We start from the raw sequence: 21,736 nt of genomic DNA, 5'->3' as shown, positions 1-21,736 counted from the left end.
TTTAGTATTAATGCAAGGAACTATTTTGAACTAATACTAAATTAGCCTTGTATCTCAATGAAACAATTTGCTAGCTTCAATCTCCGTTTTCCTTCCGATGCGCTCACACTAGTTATTCTTAATATAATATTCATCGCAAGGTATTCAGTCACTTAAAAAAGACTGTTTGTCTAGTCAGTTAGTTACTGGATGTTCTTTAAATCGGACTTGTACTCTCCATGTTTCGCGCACGAATGTACTTCTGCCCCGCTGACGTATACGTAGTTATGAAGGGCAGTATAATCCTGGCATATTTTTGAAAAAATCGCGTTGGTTGCAACATGCACGTCACACGTGATACATTCTATTGTACTTTTTGTGCGAGGTACGACAATCTGGAGGTACGAGATAATCCGATACTGGAGACTGGGAACGATTTATCATTTTCCTTAAGCCCTGGTCAAACGAGAATGATAGTTGATGAGAGTTGAGAAGCGAGAGTTCGCACGAGAGTTTTCCAAACTCTGGATGCGACGGTCAAACGAGAATGAGAGTTGATGAGAGTTGAGAACGAGAGTTGATTACGGCGCGCGCATTAATTTCGTCATCACTCCACTTCGTTTTGCTATTTTTTTGTTTCTGCCCGTTGTTTTCAGAAAATTTTTTTTTTTGCAAAAAAAAATGCAAACCGCTGGCGGTTTTGCAACTCTCATCAACTCTCATGACCGATCGAACGTGCCCCAACTCTCATGACCGATCGAACGTGCCCCAACTCTCATCCAAATTTGAACCAGTTCAAAGTCGATGAGAGTTGATGAGAGTGCACGAGAGTGTATGAGAGTTCGTGGTCAAACGCAAGCGAGAGTTGCACTCTCATCAACTCTCATCAACTATCATTCTCGTTTGACCAGGGCTTTATTTTACCCTTTTCCCACTGAGCTATGCTATACTATAATTCAGAATTATTATATAGCTCAGTGTATTTTACACGTTATCCAAGTAACCATGACAACTAGTTAAAACATTTTCATAGCAACGACTAATGGTTTCACTACTTCGATTATTGTCCAAGTTTTAAGTTTAAAATTCTCAAAATGTATAAACTTGATTTACCTGTGGATATGAAAGAAACTGCTGCAATTCAAAGAAGGCGAAATGCTGAACTTCAACGACAAAGCCGAATATTTAATGCCCGTGTTCGCACAATTGGGGTAAGGCCGTAAGGATTTACAAAAGGATAAACGAGAGCTTCTTTTTAATAGAAAAGAAATTATTAACATTTGTTTGTAAATTTGTGTCTTGTAATGTGGAATTCCTTTTGAATAGTATCGTTGAGAAATACTCGAGATTGAGAAGTATTTTGCATTCTACATTTTGGCATAGATTTGAATTGTATCGAGTTAAAAAATATGCAACTAATTATTATATCATTTTATGTTTATAATAGTAATCTCATCGTAGAAATACCCATAAAAGATAAATCTACTGTTATTATAGTTTATCTACTTTGAACCATCATCTTCACTATGCATCTTACTCAGCTTAGTTGATTGATTAAATATTGCTATCAGTCTATCTTCATAACTTGAATCTGGATAAATCATACAGCAACGCATATAAAGTAGAAATCTCAACATATTGTGAGAATACCAGTTTAATTTGTGCAGGTACACCCTTTTTGGCACCAGTTGTTTGATATATAGTTCGATAGCATTGGGCTATTATGTTCAATACCTAAACTCCCCTGGCTGAGCTATGGACAGATACCATCATTAACAAGGGGGTAAATTATTAAATAAATAAAAAATAGTGTTTCTGAAGTTGTTATAGTAGTCTATTGAAAGGCCTTTTCAGAGGGAGTTAAACACTCAGACTCACTCTTACGTCATGTGAAATCTCATGTGAAAAAGATTTGAAAAATTATTTCTGTGGGCTTGGTAAAAGTCACAACAATGCATTAATGAAGTGTATTAATGCTACCACAATTTGGTCCATAGTGGGACATATTGACACCCAAAACAATGAAAATGTCAAATACCCATGTATACGCCTGTTCTTCTATAGGCTTAACATTGCTTGGTGTATTTACAGTACAATATTTATGTGACCAAATTGACCACTGACCAGTGGTATGACATTTATGACATATTTGGATTTTCTTTTAAAGTATTTTCAATGTCAAGTGGAATGATCGATCAACATTACTTAAAACCACACATATAAGCTATAAGAACTCACACTCTTAATACTAATGGGGAAACTGTACAAATGAAAAACACCAAAAATACCACTAAAATTCGATTTCATTTTTGCACTTTACCATTATTTAATTAGGCTTTCTGGCTCATAGTTTTCTCTCACCACTGACCACTCCATTGTAGAATTCGCCAACTTTACCCAGTTCATCATATACACAGAAGACTTCAACTATTATTTCTTGAAATCATTTTCATTCATAATTTTACTTTCCATGCCAATGTCGGCTGCCAGGTGTTCTATGCACCGTAATAGATTGACTTTTCTTTGTTTCCGAAAGAAAGTATGAAATCCGATCGGATATTGGCTTGTTTTTTCCCGATGAATCTACCGATATACCGTCATTTTCGTCCGAAAAATAATTTTAAAGGTCAAATGATTGAAATTTTTCAACTTCGCCAGCCAGCCATGTTGAAAATATTTAGCACGTTGCCGTTGTAAGTCAGAAATTAGAGAGCTTTAGATTTGACTACGACTCCCGCTACCGCTACGTGAACGACTGCGAAAAGACTGGGTGCTATAAACTTCGTAGCCGTAGTCGTTGTCAAGCGCGTAGTTGTTAAGATGGCTGCAACTACGAGTACGAGTACTGCATTCGTGATTTTTTTGTGCTGGTAGTCGTATTTTTAGTTGGATCCATTTTAACAACATCGACATGTATTGCAATAAAACGCTTTTAGAAGCAGCTGCATTTTTATTTACGCAAAAGTATATATCCGCACAAGAATTTCTTGTCATACACGAAGCAACCAAGCGAACCTCGCCGGAATTTCCGTACTGGCAATACGATAACATCAATGTCCAGCTACAGCAAATGAATGACGACGAGTGCCTAGCCGAGTTCAGAGTTAACAAATCAGAATTGGACGCCTTAGCCGAAGCATTGATGATTCCCGAACAATTTCGCTGCTCTAATGGCACGGTGGCTTCTGGAATTGAAAGTTTATGCATCCTATTGCGACGTTTTGCATACCCATGTAGATTTGGTGATATTGTACATCGGTTTGGAAGATCAGTACCAGAGTTAAGTCTAATAACGTCTGAGGTTGTTGATTTTATCTACCAAACACACGGATATTTGTTGAGAACATTGAATCAGCCGTGGCTTGCACCTCAATGTCTGGAAGAATTCGCAGATGCTATTCATCAGCACGGAGCAGCATTACCCAACTGTTGGGGTTTCGTTGATGGCACCGTCAGAGCAATCGCTCGCCCTTGTCAGCACCAGCGACACGTTTATAACGGCCACAAACGAGTCCATGCAATTAAATTTCAATCCGTAGTTGCTCCAAATGGACTTATTGCTAACCTTTACGGGCCAGTAGGTGGGTATATGTTTCTGTTTTGCAGTATAACAAATTATAATTAGGTAAACAAACATGTGTGTATATACATTTGTGTATATACTTTGCAGGACTATATATTTTATATAAATACCAGGGTTACAGGCTCATGAAGAGCTTCTTCAATCAGCTTTCATGTAACCACTGTGGCACTTGTTTAAATTAATATGGGGATGGATTAACCCCCTTTAATTAAGTTCTCTATGTTACCACTGGACATTTTGTTTATGTAGAAGGGAAAAGGCATGATGCAGCCATGCTAAGGATGTCTGGCTTGTTGCAGTCACTTGAGGAACACTGCAACACAGAAACAGGTGAACCATTATGCATATACGGTGATCCTGCATACCCTCTGAGAAGACACCTTCAGTCACCATACCGACATGGCAATTTAGGTAATGAGGAGCAGGAATTTAATAGGTCTATGAGTTCTGTTCGGGTTGCTGTCGAATGGGTTTTTGGGGATATTACATCTTACTTCGCACTCCTGAATTTCAAACATAATCTGAAGATTGGTTTAAGTCATGTTGGAAAGATTTATGTAGTGTGTGCCTTGCTGAGAAATGCCCTTACATGTTTACATGGTTCCACGACTACATATTTTTTTGGTCTTGCCCCACCGACTCTTCAGGAATATTTTCAAACAAACAATTTTGATGTGGAATAATTACAATTAATTAACATTTGTACATTTGAAAAATATTTAAATTATTTTTAAAACAATATGTAAATAATATAACTGCACTTGACAACAAAAATATTCATGTCCTTGTCAATCATTGCTTTTATACTTATAGGGTGTGAAGCAAAAATATCTTATTTAAGAGCTTGATTTTGATTTGTGGCATTGAGGAAAGCCCAAAATTTCCCAACTCATTTATTCCTTTTTAAAAAGTGCAAAACCTCAAATTTGTGTTCGGGATATGAATAATTTTGTTATCAAGTGTGTAAAAATTGGTATTAAATAATAATTTCCTATTCATAAATTGATATTTACACTGTACATATTATTAACATATAAATATTCTGGTTGTAATATAAAAAGTTGTTGCCATGCAAATGTTAAATAAAAGGAAAATTTACTTTTTAATGGTTTTTACCAATTCAGTCATTGCATTGACAATTGCCATAGTCATGGCTTGTTGTTGCACTTGAAACTGCTGCTGTTGTTCCAACAGACTTTGCTGGAACTGCTGTTGCATTGCTAACTGCTGCTCTTTTAGACTCATATCCCTTTCTCGCATTTCTCTTTCAGCTTCCTCTCTTTCTTTGGTTGCCTTTATAGACTCCTTTAGCACTTCTATCATTTCCCCACTCCTTTTCCGTTTTCCATTTGGCATCTCCCCATCTACATTCTCACTATTCAACCTCTTCCTCGTCTCACCAAACCTCTCGACCGCACGCTTCCTCATCTCTTCAGCTGTTTCCTTTTCCCGCAATTCCTTCTGTTTTTCTTGCTCACTTTCTGCTTCACACTCTTCCATCCTCTCCATGATATCTAGCAATGCTTTGTCCTTCTCTGTATAGTCAACATCCACACCACTAGCTCTCTTCTCAACCGCTTCTTCTTAAATGCATCCATCATCCGACTAAACCGCTCCCTCACCGATCTTTGGCTGACCTTCATGCCAAATTCTTCCAAATGTTCGGCAATTGAAGTCCACGCAGATCCCCTTTCCTTCGAGCCGAAACGATACTTGTATGGCTCAAAAGTTAGCACTTCCCCCAACAAATATCTGTCATGGTATTCGCGCCAAACAAAGACACCCTTTTTCCCCGTCTCATTTGTGTTTTCGCTTTCCATCTAAAAAGACAATAAGTTAAATTTATGTATAAAATATATGTCTGTTTAAATGGTAAATAAGTATACAAACAATACAATAAAAATGGTTTGATTTAATAAAAAAATTCAAACTGTATTTTATAAAAATAAACGCTTGATATATGAACACGGTCTTCGTAGCATTTTGCTTTTAAAATATTAAGAAATTTTGACATTAGTTGAAGCCGTCGATTCGGTTGAAGATTTATATCAAGAAAAACAGCACAACCATAAACGTAGACACGAAGAAGTGGACACATCTTGACGAAAATTTTATAAACAAAATGTAAACAAAGTTGTACTCAGACTTTACCGACAGGGGGCCCTTCCACTTCCGGTTCATAAGAAAATATTCTGCATAATAATAAGAGATATAGCCACTTAGCTATAACGCCTTACCTTTTAAAATTCCTTCACGGCTTCACCACGTAGTCGAGACTACCAAGTTTTTAAAAAATGTCGTACTAGACGAGGCGACGGCTACAAAGTTTTCGCGCAAACCCTACTAGCGATAGCTGACCGTGGCGTGATTGGCGCGCAAATGACGAATCTCGTAGCCGTAGCGGGAGCCGTAGTCAAATCTAAAGCTCTCTATTCATTGTTTGTATCCGGGACCCTGATTGGACAGTTGTAATGCTAATTATTGGCCCAGAGTGATTGCAAACGTTCTGCGGCGTTCAACCTCCTCCCCAGGCCAAAATACATCGCATTATTGGCAATATTTGCCCTCTGATCAAAACTATTTATAACAACATAAGGAAAAAATAGTTATAGATGCCTTTTTATTTATTTAAAATAATACGGTAATACGTATAATACTCATTTTATAGTAAACCAGGGGGTCAAATCCTGGATGATTGGGGGAGGGCAGGGGAGTCTGAAGGTGGTCGATTTGTCTTGGTAATAAAATGAAAAACTCCTAGTAACTGAAACGAATATGACTGTGCGTGGCTTTCTAATCAGTGTCGCGCACAAACATTTTACTTATCCAATATCCAGAAGAATGGGCAAATTATTATTTATGTACATATTTTGCGTTATATAGGTTGATTTAGATGGCTTAAAAAATCAAGCTGCTGAACGAAAGGAAAGGGAGGAGACGGAGAGGCAACGCGAAGAAGCATTTGGTATGTTTGGTAACGTATTTTACCGAAAGTGCTTTTTAATCAGTGAGTAAAGAAAAGCCTGAGTAGGTTTTTTTTAACACAAATTTACATCCAGACTATTTCAAATCGGCGAAAATGACTTGTTCACGACACTTACAAGGCTATGATATAAAATTGCGCAAATTGCTACCAAGCCAGCACATAAAGTGATCCGCGCAACCGCCTCGCTGCGACAACTGTCTCGATTTCTGTTTGACGAAAAGCTTTGACGTCACACGAAACAATTTATTTTACAGCAAATCAGACAAATCGGAATGACAAGATATGCGTGCTATTAGAGAAGAGGCAAGAGAACGATATACGAGAGCTGAATAAGTCTTTGAACGATTACAGAAAAACATTTCAAAGAAAGGAGGATACGCGCGAATTTGATTTAAATGACCCAGATCAACTGAAGAATGACAAACCAGCTCGTATATCAGATGATGATCCTAGATTAGGTATTTCTAGTTTGCAGAAATTCTCTGGAGAGGACCTTAACAGTAAGGAAAGGAAGCAATTACAGCAAGAACAAGTGAGGTTAGTCTACTATATATACGCAGAATGTATATACTCCACTAAAATAAACGTCATCGAGTGAAACTTCGTATTACTATTATGGATAGTCTTAATTTGGTTTATAGTAGAAAATTTTCATGTTAAATCCTTATTGTCAGGGAATGGTGCAAACAGCAAATGAACGAAAGAAGTCAAGAGGAGGCAAATAATTCACAAGCTAACAGACTTTATGATTTGAAAGCAAGAGAGTTGGATCAGAGAGCTGTTGAACTTGCTGAATCCGAACGGCAGTGCAGAGAAGCAATCAATCTGGCAACTGCAAAATACAATGCCGCGTTGGCCAGGGAAACGAAGGCAAAGAATGAGTTGATTAAAACTCAAGAGCAAGATGATAATTTCACAGAAATGTCAAATCACATCTTTGGAGATATTCTGACGGAGAATCCCGATGTTGCTCAGAGTGCGTTTGGTCCACATCGTGTTATTCCTGATCGATGGAAGGGAATGAGTCCTGCTCAAGTGAATGAAATAAGAAAAACACAGCATGATCAGATGTTAGAGAAACAGGTTTGTAAATATGTAGTTTTTTCGTACAAATGTAGAAAATCATGAAATCGACATCTGTGTGTAATAATTTTTTTGTGTTTTTTGTTGTTTTAATTCAGCGTCTCGAGGAGGAAGAAAAACGGAGACAAGAAGAATGGGAAAGATTACAACTTGCTCAAGCCAAAGCAGGAATTTTAGCCGAACGAGAACAAGGGCGCGTGAAGAAACAATTAAACAAGCAACTTATTGATGAGAATACACGACTGGCTTCGGAACAGAGAATCTAGTGAGTATAAATTTACGAGATATACATATTATACACCATTGCAAACTTAACTATATAAGCTATATACTCAACAGCTTTCTTATGTGAAATTAGTTTATTCACTCTACAAATTGTGTTTCCATTTTCAGCCAAAATCATCTCAACAAAGAAGTATATACCAATCCACCAACAGCTGATTTCTTCATGCAGTTTAACACAAGCAGCAGATGAACGTTATGCATGCAATCTTGTATTCCGAGTTGTATTCCATATGATGATAGTAAATATTTGTCTCATAAAATTAATGACAACTTCGTAATTATACTAAAGGTTATTGCATGCAATGGTCTGATATTTCAAATTCTTTATCTTTACGTGTATATGACTTTATTATATCACATTTGTGATCGATCTCTTACATTTTTTTAACAACCTTTTACTCTTGCAAAAGAGTTGTAAAGCAATTAGTTCACCACTTCGGCGTAATAAAATACATCATCTTACTGGTGATTTCATAATACGTGCAGTATTGAAACTACATACAATTTATGGTTATTTCACACGGGTTAAACTACTCTAGTGCTTCTTGTATCATATGTTGATCCTGTCACCGGGTAATACCACGCCAATATGGATAGGATATCAGCGCGAAATTGACATCTTAACTGATCAGGCGATACAGCTAGTGAATTAACTTGCTAACTTACCTAACAGACCATGTAACACCAGATTTCTATATTTCAGTCAAAAATAACGTGTCCAACAATACAATAGATTCGATCATCGATGTATATGGCAGTATATAATAAGTCTTAAATTGGTTGTTAATATTAAATAAAAATTGGAAACCAAATATATCACGGTCTTTTGCTGACTTTTATGAGTAGTAGCATCTATACAGTATCACACACCACGTAATCGTACTGTACTTGCCTTACACGTCTGATTCCCATAGGTCGATCTCGTTATGGTCACAGAACAGATTCTATAAACACAGTTCAACGTACAAAAATTAAACTTTACACTGCACAACAGTAATTTTAAGATAGCTAGATTTCAGTTGCTTTGCCTTTCGAATTCAAAGCATTTATTCACTAAAGACCTTTTGTTCTAAGTGCTATATATATGATTGCGTATCCATGCGATAATCAAGAAGTGAACTTGAATTATGCTAGACAATAACCAATTACTACGCAATTATGCTAAAGTAATCTTGGATGTTATTTAGTTAGTACTTGTTTAAATAATTCTTAATACAATTAATTAACTACCATGCATGGCTAAAATGCAGACACTTCCATGCAATAAGTTTCACTCTTCACCATGATTATGTATACTTACGGAGCTCAGGATAACTGGAAGTAATTAGGCCTTTCGAGTGCAGATTTAAAATTGAATTTGCTATCACTTTTGCAGTTCGTTTCTGGAGAAAAGGAAGAAAAAGTTATTTGAAATACGGCTTTGGTGCATGTGGTCTATTTACGGAAGGCGACGTTTCACATTCAAAACCACGGGGTGGGATATGGCCTTGTGTTCGAGGCTGAAAAGTTCTACGACGTAAATCATTGTAGGAGTTATGTAAACGTTATGTATATATCTGTGTCCAGTAGCAGATGACCAAGGCCCATAACCTCCATACTCTATACTGTCACGTACCTGATACCCGCCAGATGTGACCATAAAAATTGGTATACCACCTTCTCTGGCTGATTTGAACACAATTTCATCCCTTTGTATAATACCCTGAAATGTTAACTTTGCTTCAATCAATATACCAATATGTGTTGCATATTTGAAATTTTGGCGAATTTACTTTGCCCGAAGAACAATTCACTTTTACCAACTTGAACTACACACTGTGAATTATTGGAGGGTATTAATACATCGCTTACTCCCACCCGTCCTTGTGGCCACGTCTCCAAATACTTCTATAGTACTGTAATTGCTTGCGATGCGTAGCATAGCAAGCTTTAAAATGGGCATTTTTTTTTTTTTTTGTTTTTATTTTTTGGGTTCTAGATAGTAGACCTCCGCTCGGCCACGGGGTATAATTATTATTCAGCAACTCATTATTATTCAAGCGACTGATTATTATTCAGCCAAAAGTCTTACATCTTTTAGCTGTTTGACCTCCCCCCCCCGGATATTTAGTATCACACCATACAGTCGTCAGTTTTTCGGAGTTTTTCGTAGCTTCCGTCACAGTCAAAACACGACGCTAATGATCTTTCATCATTCTTTCATCAGATATACGTAACGCCTTCGTATATATTACCGTGACTATTGTGTTTCGGGTAGCTTGTGGGAGACATTTAGCAAGCGTGCGTGTAATACAGAGCGCATGCGTCGTTGTAAAACATCAAGCGTTTGCACTGGACTTCGTTTTAAAAGGCTTTTTGTTAACTATAGACTAACGTCTATGCTCCCTGTACGACACGATTTTACATTTTGCAAACAATGGATAGAATTGTCTGTTCGGAGGCTTACAGTTATCTGGTCGGATGTCCTTTCAGCCAGCGAGCATTGACGACATGACCAAAGTTGGTTGAAACGCGTGCCTCTATCCGCATTCACATGATTTGTTGTTGTTTGGTTCTGTACCTTTACCTTATTTAGTTGCTGTGCTATTTGTATAGACTTGGTCATAGCACTCGGTCAAAAAACACTACAGGGGTCCAAAATTTTAATTGCAAAAAAGCTGAAGAATAAAGTAAAATTTTGGATCTATAATTCTCATATTCAGTTTGTAGCATAACTTGTCTCGGAAAAGTTAAACCGATACAACTGAATAGATTCTGCTTAGGCACTGAATACAATTGATGTTTATAGTGTTGTTTATTGTACAGACCAAAGACCTTCAATCGGAGTCCTTTCTATATTTATATACCATTTATTTGTACAGTAATTCCTAGTATTTGCTGGAGTTCATGGTATTTTTGTGTATTAAATTCAGAGTATAGTATAATACATCATTTAAAAACAAGCATCACTGAAGTCACTGAAGCTCAGTGAAGTAGTGTGACTTCCTCTATTTATTAACATAACTGTCATCTTTGGCATGGATTATGGGAGTGGGATACGTTTGTTTACGCATGCATGTGATGGTACATTAGAGGAAATAATGTGCGTTGGCATTAGAATCTCTACATTGACGTTTATAGCATCGTAAAACTGCATGGCCACGTATACCACGTATTAACACCAGTTAGACTATGTGTAAAACAGCAATAACTATTCAAAGTTTATTAAGCCTTTTGAACGCCAAAACTTGTGAACATATTTCGATATATGCTTAGTGTATATATTATGATCGTGAAGCTGTTTGCCGTTTGTTCAACGGGCTCATTACTATAATAGAAGCGGTATATACTCTCCACACGAAGTAACTTCCTATAAGGTAACGTCACAATTACTATAGTTTGTAACTCGCGCTGGCCAAATATATTTGTTGGCATACAACAAAATCAAGGTTTATTTACAGTGAATCTGGTCTATTGGTGAGATTGTTCGCCAAAACCTGAAGGTATGCTGTACAACTACGGTAGTTCATGACTAAAACTCCTTTTTCGGGTGATTATAATTAGTGTTTGTCACTGATCTGGTGTTGGTAGCTAAATATAATTATCCACGTACAAATAAATCATCATGCATGACATATTTAATACTACTTGCGGTCTATTAGCGCGAAATATTATTTTAGCACTCGGTGCAATCTAAAGGCGATTTTCCACTTACAGCGAAATCGTTCGCTAGCGAAATATTTGCATATTTTCTTTTGAATTGAAAACAGTCAAGTCGCACTAATTTATTTATGCTGTTAAAATTCAAAAGAAAATATGCAAATATTTCGCTAGCGAACGATTTCGCTGTAAGTGGAAATCCGCCTTAAGCCTGGGCGGACATTTCGACTCCGCAGAGGCTGTTGGTGTATGAAAACTAAGAACGTAATATAAATGAAAAACAGCATTTTTGAATCAATATTTCTCATTTCCATACATCAACAGCTACTTCTGTAATTGCACCATGTAATCGAACCCTTAGTACAATCTAATTGTGGTGCTATCGTAGCTATATTGTTCGTAACTACAGCCTAGAATTCGCATCGCAAGCTAACGCCAGAGTGGGCGTCTTGTTGCTTAATTTCATTACCTGCTCAGTTACTGCTAAGTTTCCAAGAGGATCACCCTCGAGAATATCAGTTCCTAGAAACAAATATATCGATTCGTAGTTTCAATTACCTACAGAATTTCTTTGCAAGATTAAACGAGTACCTGCGTTGTAAATGATGATATCAGGATGAAATTCACTCAGAGCCTCGTTTACGTTACTATAAAGAGATTAATAAAGCGTTAATATTTATTACGAAAATTTCTTCTTTTCATCCAAATATATATGATATATTTGGAAGGTGATCCCGGTGGACCGAGGATAGATTAGCAGAATAATTGGCCGTGTTTACTGGTGCACACTTGCCCCTTGTTTCCTTTGTCTTGGCCTTTAGTTTAGACTAGATGTTGTCTGCAAACTTTCTAACCTGTCAATCGCATTTTCTAGCAATAAGCATTCACACTGTACTGGTTGGCTGCTTCGCCTTCTGGACAGTTTTTTCCATACTTTTGCACAAAGAAAACAAACTAGGCCACGTTGTACCGCTGAGTGCCCCCTTCTAGTCCGCGCTCTATTCTATTCTATCAAATTGGCCTAACCAAGAGTATCATTTTTGTTGCGCACATTTCTGTACAGAAAGGTAGGATAATTTGCTGTATTTACCGTTCAACGAGGGGAAGATACGTAGCGTCATCAGTTTCATGTCTTAACTCAACTTTTCTCCGAATCGCTCCTACATGAAATTGAGTAGACTATAAATTTTATTAATAATAATGAAATATGATCGGCCAGACAATGTACATGTTCATTTCTACCTACTTTTTGCATAAATGTCCCGAGGATATATTCCAAAATTGTATACATCCATGATATAAACATCAGGATTATCTATAAAATCTCGTTCATGGCCATTGCCCTACCCAAAATATAGATGCACTAATTAACCAAATTAAACCATAACCGTGAATATTATAGTCCTCTATAAAAAGGACCTCATATCGGAATGGAAGCTAAAGCCTTATAATAGCAATTTTTTATGATTTTCAACATTAACTGTACCACAACCCTTATTAGCTCTGTGGTGTTCATTGAGCTACTATTTGCTGTTTAAATCCGTGGTTGTTAATTATGCTCCATATATGTCTCCCAATGTTAGTAAAATTGTAATGTTATCTCACAAGAGTTCCGTGATGTAATTTGTTTTAAACAAAGTAACATACCTGGTGAGCATCAAGGTCTATTATCATAGCTTTTGAAATCGCTTGAAAACTCTTGAATAAAAACTAAAAATAGATTTTATCATTGATAGGGACCAGTGATAGGGACAAGACTTTGGAGACACGCCTCAAAACAAAACACATGTACGAAATAGCTTTGAGACAATATTTATACAAGTCACGTCATCACACAGGAAAATTATGAAATCAAATAGCTAATACAAGCAATAGAACTGGCTTGTTTTGGACACGTAAAATTTCTTCAAAAGTATGATCAGCAATCAAAGGGAACTCTTATTGCACAATTCCGCTGCGAGGAAGTTGAAATAATTTTCAAAGCATGCAATTATGTTGCAGAAATGTAACTTACGTGAATTGATAAAGTGATGTCAGCATAAGCGCAGAATCCTCCACCTTCGTCACTTCGACAATGATGAAAACCTCCTCCTAGGAAATGCAGAATATTGTATTATGTACACTTTCTAACGTCGTATAACAGCTTATCTTACACCGCACGATTTCCGTTCTCACAAGTTCTTATAACAATTCTGAAAAATGGATTAGGCGTGACAACTTCTGGAAAAGTAGTTTCTGTAAATGAACTTAAAAAAACCTACCAATATTTATTGCCCATCCTTTATCAATGGCCAGTTTGCCAGCCTATATAAGACAAAACTATTGCTAAATGATGAACCAGAAAATAACGATATAGAGTTATTGACACATACCAAAATAGTTCCACCCGTTTGCAACCGAAGTGGTTTTAACATAACTCTTTGGACAATAAAGTTTGGCAAGAGAGCAACTGGAGGTACTTCTGTAACGGTGGCAACTTTCCAGGACCACTTAAAAACAGAAGACGGGCGTCAGGCAGACGTCAACTATCGAGTTTCAAAATGATTTGAAGGAATTACGGTTCACAAATCAAAAAAGATGAATGGGTACCTTCAGACTATCAAGGTATTCCTTTGTGTGAACTTCCAGCAAATTTTCCTCACTAGCTTCAACAGGGCTTATAAAATTTTGATTCTTCAGTATACCACTCTCTGATAAATCAATATCAAAGAGATATATAAATGTGCTTGATCAAAATCAAGATTTATCTACGAATTTGGCAGGGTGCGGCAACAGATAGTCAGTAGCATAACTAGAACAATAACTGGGAGGGAGTGAATATTCATATATTCAATTCTAAGTGACAGCCGATTGTTTGTAAGTGCCATAGCTTACAATAGAAATATGTCAGGCAGAACTGGATGTATGAATATTCACCCCTCCCCCCAATTATCATTCCAGTTACGCCCCTGCAGGTATTGCCTATTACCTGCTATATATCAATAATATCATAGTTCATTTTATTTGCATGTGCCTACCTACTAAAAATGCGACAGCTCTGCCCCATTTTCCTGAGTCAAATGGATGAAGTTTTTGTAGGCCAAAAAAGCTGATGTTATAATCTGGACTGTAAACTATGGGCCACTGAGATGAATTTAGATCTTTGTACAAATCATTTCTATAAGGCAATTACATACTACTAGCATTGAGAACTTACAGTGTCCTAATTCTACTGAACTTGTGTGAATTGGTTTTATATTTGCTGTTTCCCTTTTCAGCAGGAACACATACTAGTTTCACTGCACACTGGTATGTAGTCATTGTAAATATCCTTTAAGATTAAAATATTTTAAAGACCAATATGAAGTTGTCGTAAGACATTGACAAAAAATATTACTTAATTCTGTAAGCTGCAACCTTTGTCGAAGCTATAATTTCACAAATCGTTCAAATTCTTCCTGTTCAAATTCTGCTGCAATATTCAGCTTGTCAGAAATCTTATTAGGATACTGTGTATGTCTACGAAAAACTTGGAGCTATATAGTTAAGAATGCAGTCATTTAACCAAAAATGAGGATAATATATTTAAAAATAGTTTAAAATATGTCCTCGTTTTTTGCTTCAATGTCATAGGAAAACCATAGGAGACAGGGAAGATCTTGTAGGTCAAGCACAAAAAGATATTATTTTTCTACTATTTCAAAATCAGACTACTGATTTGGCCTTGATAAACAATTTACTTAATTGTGTCAGGGAGACCCCTTTAATAATAATAATGGCCTCCTGCTCAAAATTGCTTATGAGGTCCTAGGTGCCTCAAATAGTACTCTGATTTTCCAAGTGAATCCATCCCTGGATTTAGGGCCTAAACATAGCAAATTAATTTTTATTTTGTTATTTGATTTTGACAGCAAAACAATGCAATGCCTAGTGACATGCCTTTACCATGTGTCAACAGTAAGACAAATGTAGACTTTTGACATAACAATTCTATCCTATAAAATTTGGATTAATTAATAAATGCAATGAAATATATCTATCAAATTCATATGGTATCATTTGTTTATTACCTACTAAGTAGACCAACCTAATATTTTCAGAAATTCTCCTCACATATGCCACGAGTACGTTTCCTGGAAATAAGATCGTTCTAACACTGTGACTAAAAAGCCACTGTACTGTCTGTACATGATTGTTAAATCTGGCTATAATTTCCTTCTAAACATTCTAGCCTCATGGGTCTCAATAAGCAATCTGATCGATCTGACCGTGTCGAACAATCATTGAAAAACGCTCGTTGACAATCATACAAGTATGAGGTAAGCTATCAGACTGAAGTTCTGCTTACGCGATTGTACCTGAACCAGTGATGTTTTAATTATTGACATAATACTTATCATACTCAAAACGAAATATATAGTATCATTCGTAATTACCCCTGAACTTTTTTAACTTTTTCTGCACATTGTGATTCTGCCCTCTCAGTTTTGCAATTCTTGGATATTGTGCTCTGACCTTCTGCCATATTATTCTAATCTTAATATCTTTTACTAATTAACTATAGTGCATTTTGGGATTGTTTGAAGGCATGGGCGTCAATCGAAAGTGCATTGGAATATATGGTCCCCCTGAATTACCGTTCAATTGGCGCCAATGTTTGAAGGAAATATCAAATCGAAACGGAATGTTCTCACTCCTTCAATGGTGTGATACACCGATTTATAAAGAGACCTGGCCAGTGTATTTCGGTTGATCAGAAGTAGGAATTTTGCACTGAATTTTCCGCTTACTCACAGGATGCGCGATAGGTTTCCTACTTTCCTCATTATGATTCAATGGGTGTAATATGTATGGATGCCATATAGCACAGATGACGTCATGACGGTCACAGAATGAAACGTAATTTAGAGCATGGATAGTCTTCATTTCATATGATCAAGAAAGGACACTTTTTTAGAAGGAGAACATCATGCAGTCTTGAAAATGGGAACATTTCCCGCTTCCAATAAGATGTGTCACTGAAGATCTTCATTGGGGTTCAACGCTTACAATCCACCCAGCAGGACAAAAATAGGTTATTTAATCCATCAGAGAGAGATAAACCAATTGTCAAAATGAGCTTGTATGATCGCAAAATTTTCCTGTTTCACAAGCCGCAAATATAGTGTTGTGTGCTTTATCAGTCAAACCTCAAACAAAGGCAAGAAGAGCAGAAGCAACAAATTATCTCTTTGGGGATGTCAATTATCAATGTGCTGTTAAAATAAATATATAAAACAATTGCAATGTGAACACCGTCTACACTTTGTATTTACTTTATTAATATAGAAATTATCTACTAAATTTTGGCAATTAGCTGCAGTACACCACTAGCCCCTAATAGTTCTCCTGGCAGAGGATGATAAAAGTGGTGCTTAAGAATAAATTTGGACAGGTAAAATACATCTGCAGACATATTGTATTTAGTAATCATGGTCTGGGAAAGTGCCTCTGTATTTGTTTTCCAAAAACTCTCCAAATACAACTGGTAATTCAATATTACTGTTCAGTTCCCTTTCTTTAAATGGAATCATTGGATTCTTTATCTGAAGAGGGCTAACAACAGTTTCCAACTGTGGCCCAAAGAAGTACGCTACAGAAATACGATCTCTTCCAGTTTTTGACTTCCTAACTCGATGCATTGTGGCTTTGAATGAACCATTGGTCCATACCTCCAGCATATCTCCAAGATTGACCACAAATGTCCCTGGAATGGGAGGTGCTGGAATCCATTTACCATCCTCACCTCTTATCTCCAGACCTCCAACATCATCTTGCATTAGAATTGTAAGTATACCATAATCTGTATGTTCACCACAGCAGATTTCATTAGGTTGATTAGTGCTAGGAAGGTAATGGTACATTCCAATGGTGGTTGTAGGATATGGATGAAATTTTTGAATAAAAAATTCTTCTTCTAACCCTATAATGTCAGTATCACAAAATAAAAAGCATGAATAACACATTATTATTTTACTATCAGCAAAGGTAAACCAGACTGTAGACATTTAGCTTTATGCAAGACCCTGTGTATGAGATTTGCACAAGGCAATTGCATTGATGTGAACTCAATACTATTGATTAATTATCCTTTATGTTAATACAACTCTGGCACTTATATCAGCTGTTGATATGATTAGTATATGATGAGCTATGAAGGGGCCAGGAAATTTCCAAGCCTGGTGATAGCTAGAAAGGGCAATGGAGGGAAAATACCTGGGACCCAAAGCACTCAGAAGTGGGCCAAGCATAAGAAATAAGTAAAAGGTGACCATTGCTATTTGACACACACCCTGTCACAAGGATTAGCAAAAAAACTGCTAAATTAACTACAAAATTTTGCAGAGTCAATAAGGGTTGAGTCTAAGGGGTCTTTTACTCACTGATTTGTCACAGACCATGGAGTGGCTTTTGCTGACCTTTGGGATTTCACAATTGATACATGCTTTTTCCAGACTTCATCACCCCTATCTCCCTGACCTATCTCCCTGACTTAGTAAGTCAATACAAACACAATCATAACACAAACACTGAACTTGCATTTCATATTCAGTTACTGCAAAGCTTCTGTTACTACAGAGTACAGCTGCTAAAGCATCTAAACATTACAGTACCTACCCATGGCTTGTGCGAGGGCATTCACGATTTTGAAACCCAATACATTCAGTTCTTTATGGTATGCATCAAGAGCATCCTGGAAATCTCCAGGTTCTTCAGGCAGTAAATTTCTTTGGGTAACGAGGGGAAATTTCTCTTTGCTTTGGTGTGTGTCTGGAAGTTCGTCTCCGAAAGAGTACAACCCTTCTCGCCAGTCGGGAGCATCATTTACTAAGTACGCTGTTGTTTCACTTTGAAATTGAAAGTAACCCACCATTCCTGGTGTTCCTTGCGACTTTATCACTTCTTTCTTTCTCAGAGGCAATGCGAAGAAGCTCTTCAAAGCGTTAAATAAATTTATTTGTACTTCTTCACTTACGCCATGATTTTTAACATAGAAGAAACCGTAATCTCTACATGCTTCTGCAATAGATTTTGTTGTATTTACGCATTCATTCTGATTGTTTTCACCTTGAAAAACTGACAAATCAATCAACGGTATTCCCACTTTTACCGCATCATTTGACATCCTTTACTTTATAGGTAAAATAACTAAAATTTTATCCACAAGTTGTCAAGTTCGGTTCCAAATTCCAAATCTGCGGTGTTCTTTAAGACCACTGAAGGCACGCATGCGCTTCAATGAAAGTTTGTATCTAATTAGCACATATAACACGGCCTAATAAACCAATAAATACCGTGTTATATGTGCTAATTAGATACACTAGTGGCACTACTCATTAGTCACTAGATAGATTAGCTAATAATTAATAAGTTATAAGTTCCACTTTGACACAAAATAAAATGTTATGAGGAGGGGAATAGCTCCCTCTACAGCCTCTGCTCTACAGCTCAACTGTCCTTGTTTTTAGAGGCTAATGAAGGCTGAGCCTTTTATACTCTTCAATATTACAGCGATATCCTACACCCACCATTTTGTTACTGAAGTACCATGTTAGGTGTCTCTGTGGTATAACAACTGCCTAATATAAAATAGGGGCTTTGCCTTTGGTAAGGAGACTACGACTAGAGTTGTAACTGGGCCATCACATTTTAAACATTAGGTCATCAAATAAACCTTTTCCACCCATATTCAAGACAAAAGAGAGTCATTTCAAGTAATATGGTAATCTTTATTAGATTTTGTTTGTTTCTTCCTTTAATCAGCGTGATTGTAAAAACAGCCCCAATAATTCATCAGCAGCTAATCCTGGTGTAATGTTTCCAATTTTAACTTGCTCTTCATAATATCTGACATTCTCTTTGACAGCTGGATGTTTCTTAAATAATTCCAGAACTTCATATTTTATGTAACTCCACATCCAAAGTCCATGCTGTTCTTTTCGTCTCATTTTTAGTTCCCCTGATTCAGTCATAATTTTAAAAAATTCGTCCACCTGATTCCATGCTTCATTAATACCTTCTCGTTTTGTTGATGAAGCGGTGAGAATCTAAGAAAGTTCCAAATGAACAATGGCATAAAATCGGAAGTTATAAGATGCATAATAAATATACTCCATCTGATACGTCACAAAAAAAACATGTAGTAAGGTCTGTGTTCGGCCCAGTTTACCCTTTCAATTTTCTCATAATCAACTGGTATCATGCAATATAAAGTTTTTAAAAATTTGAAACAGATATGAGGTGAAACAGTTCATGTTTTAGAACCTTGCATTTAAAAAATTCCAACTGTAACAATGCAAGGAATGTTTGAAGACTGTGCACTGTGCATCACATGCAAGTTATACAAAATTTGTGTTATGTAGTGTTAAGAACTTTCATTTATGGTTACCTTTGGGTTACCAGGGAATTGACCTCTCAATTAATGCACTTGACACAACATAGGGAAAGCGATGATACCAATGTTGAGTGGTGGGAAAGTAAGGCCATTCAAACTATTCCTGTGCAGCATTTGCAAAGTAAGCATGGCATTTAACAAAAGAAATATATATACCTTAGGCTTCCACAATAAAGACTTCTTGCTCCGTAAAAATTTACTTGCACTTATGTACTCGGCCTTCATTTTTCTGGCAGCTGCTTTCAAGTCTCCATCATCTTTAGTAATAATTATTAGATCTGCAACCTCCATAATCCCACGTTTAATCCCTTGCAATTCATCTCCGGATGCAGGACTGACTAACAAGATAAACATATCTACCATTTCTGAGACGGCAAGTTCTGATTGACCTACACCAACTGTTTCAACCAAGATCGTATCATAACCAGCTCCTTCACATAGAACTATAGCATCATTTGTACATCGAGTCACACCACCTACATATAAAAGAAAAACTTCATTGTATTATATAACAAATCTAACTATGAAAATTGACTAGAAGGATTCAACAAATGCAGTGATTAAGAGACACAGACTTGTATCTAAACTTTTCAATGCCAATACTTCTAGATCTTAAGATCTGATATTCATCAACTGCAGTCAAGGAGTCCTATGCACCTTTAGTTCAATGTTTTACAATGTTTTTCCCTACCAGATGACTCCGCTGTTTTGCAGATTACTCTAATTGCTTGTGGTGGTCTGCTATAGGATGGGAAGCAGTTTAGAACATTGCAGCCATGTCTGTTATTTCCAGACAGAATATAAAACTGTTAATATTCATTGACAGTCACTTTTAAAGTACTCTGGAATTTACCTTACCTAAGGCACCTCTTGATGGAGATGGTCGAATATAAGCATTAGGATGTCTACTAAGTTCTGTCATTCGTGTTTTATCTCCTAGTAATGACCCACCAGTCGTAACAGATGATGGATCCACAGCAAGTACTGCCACCCTATGATCTCTGTCAGTCAATATTGTCCCTAAAGCTTCAATAAAAGTGGACTTCCCTGCTCCAGGTGAGCCTGAAATACCAATGCGATATGAATGAGGCTGGAATAAATTCTGTCGACATACATTTAAAACTTCGCTTAACAAATGTTGAGCTAAAATCTTCTTCTTTGGATGAGAAGATTCTATGAGGGTGATTGCTTCAGCTAGTCTAGCACGTTCTCTGCCTAGAACCCCATCAACAAGATATTGAATGTCCTCCTTTGACGTCCCTGAAAGATGCCGAGAAATTCTTGGGAAGCTATAAAATTTATTTAAAAATCTATACATGATGTATTGCCCCATCAGTTCCTTCTCCTCTCGACTCGAGAATTTTCCAATTGCTGTAACTTCATGTAAGATCAGCCAAGAAAGATCAGCTTTGGTAGTTTGTCACAAAGGTTTCAGAGCCGGGAATCGTCTGTGGGAAGCGTTAGATAGATTTGAAACGATCAATGATCATAAATAGCGAGAAACTCTTCAAGACTAATCTAATAACGAAAGGTTTTTGCAAATTTATTACAAAACAACCTAAAAAGGTTGGGGACACCCCCCTGTCCCCCATCACCATGACAGCATGGCATGTAATGGCATGATGTTAAAAATTCGGGTAGGTCTGCCCTCCCACCTCCTGCACTAAATTTCCACAACTGTTCAAACATGTCAGTGATGTTTCACTAGATGAGTTGATTTCAATTTTAAATAATAAAGCTCATTTAATATTTAAGGGTAAATTTATGA

The 21,736-nt window shown here is 36.8% G+C and overlaps 4 protein-coding genes across 4 annotated transcripts; 1 reads left to right on the top strand and 3 right to left on the bottom strand.

Annotated features, from left to right (window-relative positions):
- The first annotated feature begins 1,007 nt into the window (after window positions 1-1,007).
- LOC114523864 (RIB43A-like with coiled-coils protein 2) lies at window positions 1,008-8,130 on the top strand. Its single transcript, XM_028544912.1, has 6 exons — window positions 1,008-1,190; window positions 6,446-6,527; window positions 6,803-7,085; window positions 7,223-7,631; window positions 7,730-7,896; window positions 8,025-8,130. Exons 1-6 carry the CDS (start codon window positions 1,074-1,076, stop codon window positions 8,104-8,106), a joined length of 1,140 nt encoding a protein of 379 aa, XP_028400713.1. The 5' UTR covers window positions 1,008-1,073; the 3' UTR covers window positions 8,107-8,130.
- Window positions 8,131-8,768: 638 nt separating this feature from the next.
- Window positions 8,769-16,068, bottom strand: LOC114523869 (histone deacetylase 11-like). The gene is made up of 14 exons (XM_028544927.1): window positions 15,971-16,068; window positions 14,573-14,712; window positions 14,145-14,245; window positions 13,928-14,044; window positions 13,817-13,859; window positions 13,570-13,646; window positions 13,203-13,265; window positions 12,802-12,898; window positions 12,646-12,715; window positions 12,147-12,202; window positions 12,025-12,077; window positions 9,532-9,618; window positions 9,217-9,298; window positions 8,769-8,860 (listed from the first exon to the last, which is right to left on the bottom strand). The coding sequence occupies exons 1-14, from the start codon at window positions 16,057-16,059 to the stop codon at window positions 8,847-8,849; spliced, it is 1,089 nt and encodes a 362-aa protein (XP_028400728.1). The 5' UTR covers window positions 16,060-16,068; the 3' UTR covers window positions 8,769-8,846.
- Window positions 16,069-16,802: 734 nt separating this feature from the next.
- Window positions 16,803-21,481, bottom strand: LOC114529494 (methylmalonic aciduria type A protein, mitochondrial-like). The gene is made up of 4 exons (XM_028551312.1): window positions 20,827-21,481; window positions 20,125-20,444; window positions 18,192-19,621; window positions 16,803-17,496 (listed from the first exon to the last, which is right to left on the bottom strand). Exons 1-3 carry the CDS (start codon window positions 21,299-21,301, stop codon window positions 19,334-19,336), a joined length of 1,083 nt encoding a protein of 360 aa, XP_028407113.1. The 5' UTR covers window positions 21,302-21,481; the 3' UTR covers window positions 16,803-17,496; window positions 18,192-19,333.
- On the bottom strand, window positions 16,997-18,699 carry LOC114531156 (1-aminocyclopropane-1-carboxylate oxidase-like). Its single transcript, XM_028552817.1, has 2 exons — window positions 18,192-18,699; window positions 16,997-17,496 (listed from the first exon to the last, which is right to left on the bottom strand). Exons 1-2 carry the CDS (start codon window positions 18,697-18,699, stop codon window positions 16,997-16,999), a joined length of 1,008 nt encoding a protein of 335 aa, XP_028408618.1.
- Window positions 21,482-21,736: the final 255 nt, after the last annotated feature.

This window comes from Dendronephthya gigantea, unplaced genomic scaffold, assembly GCF_004324835.1.
Source record: "Dendronephthya gigantea isolate DGI-Jeju-01 unplaced genomic scaffold, DenGig_1.0 000001F, whole genome shotgun sequence".
Taxonomy (NCBI): Eukaryota; Metazoa; Cnidaria; class Anthozoa; order Malacalcyonacea; family Nephtheidae; genus Dendronephthya; species Dendronephthya gigantea.
This window is presented reverse-complemented; position numbering and strand designations above follow the sequence as displayed.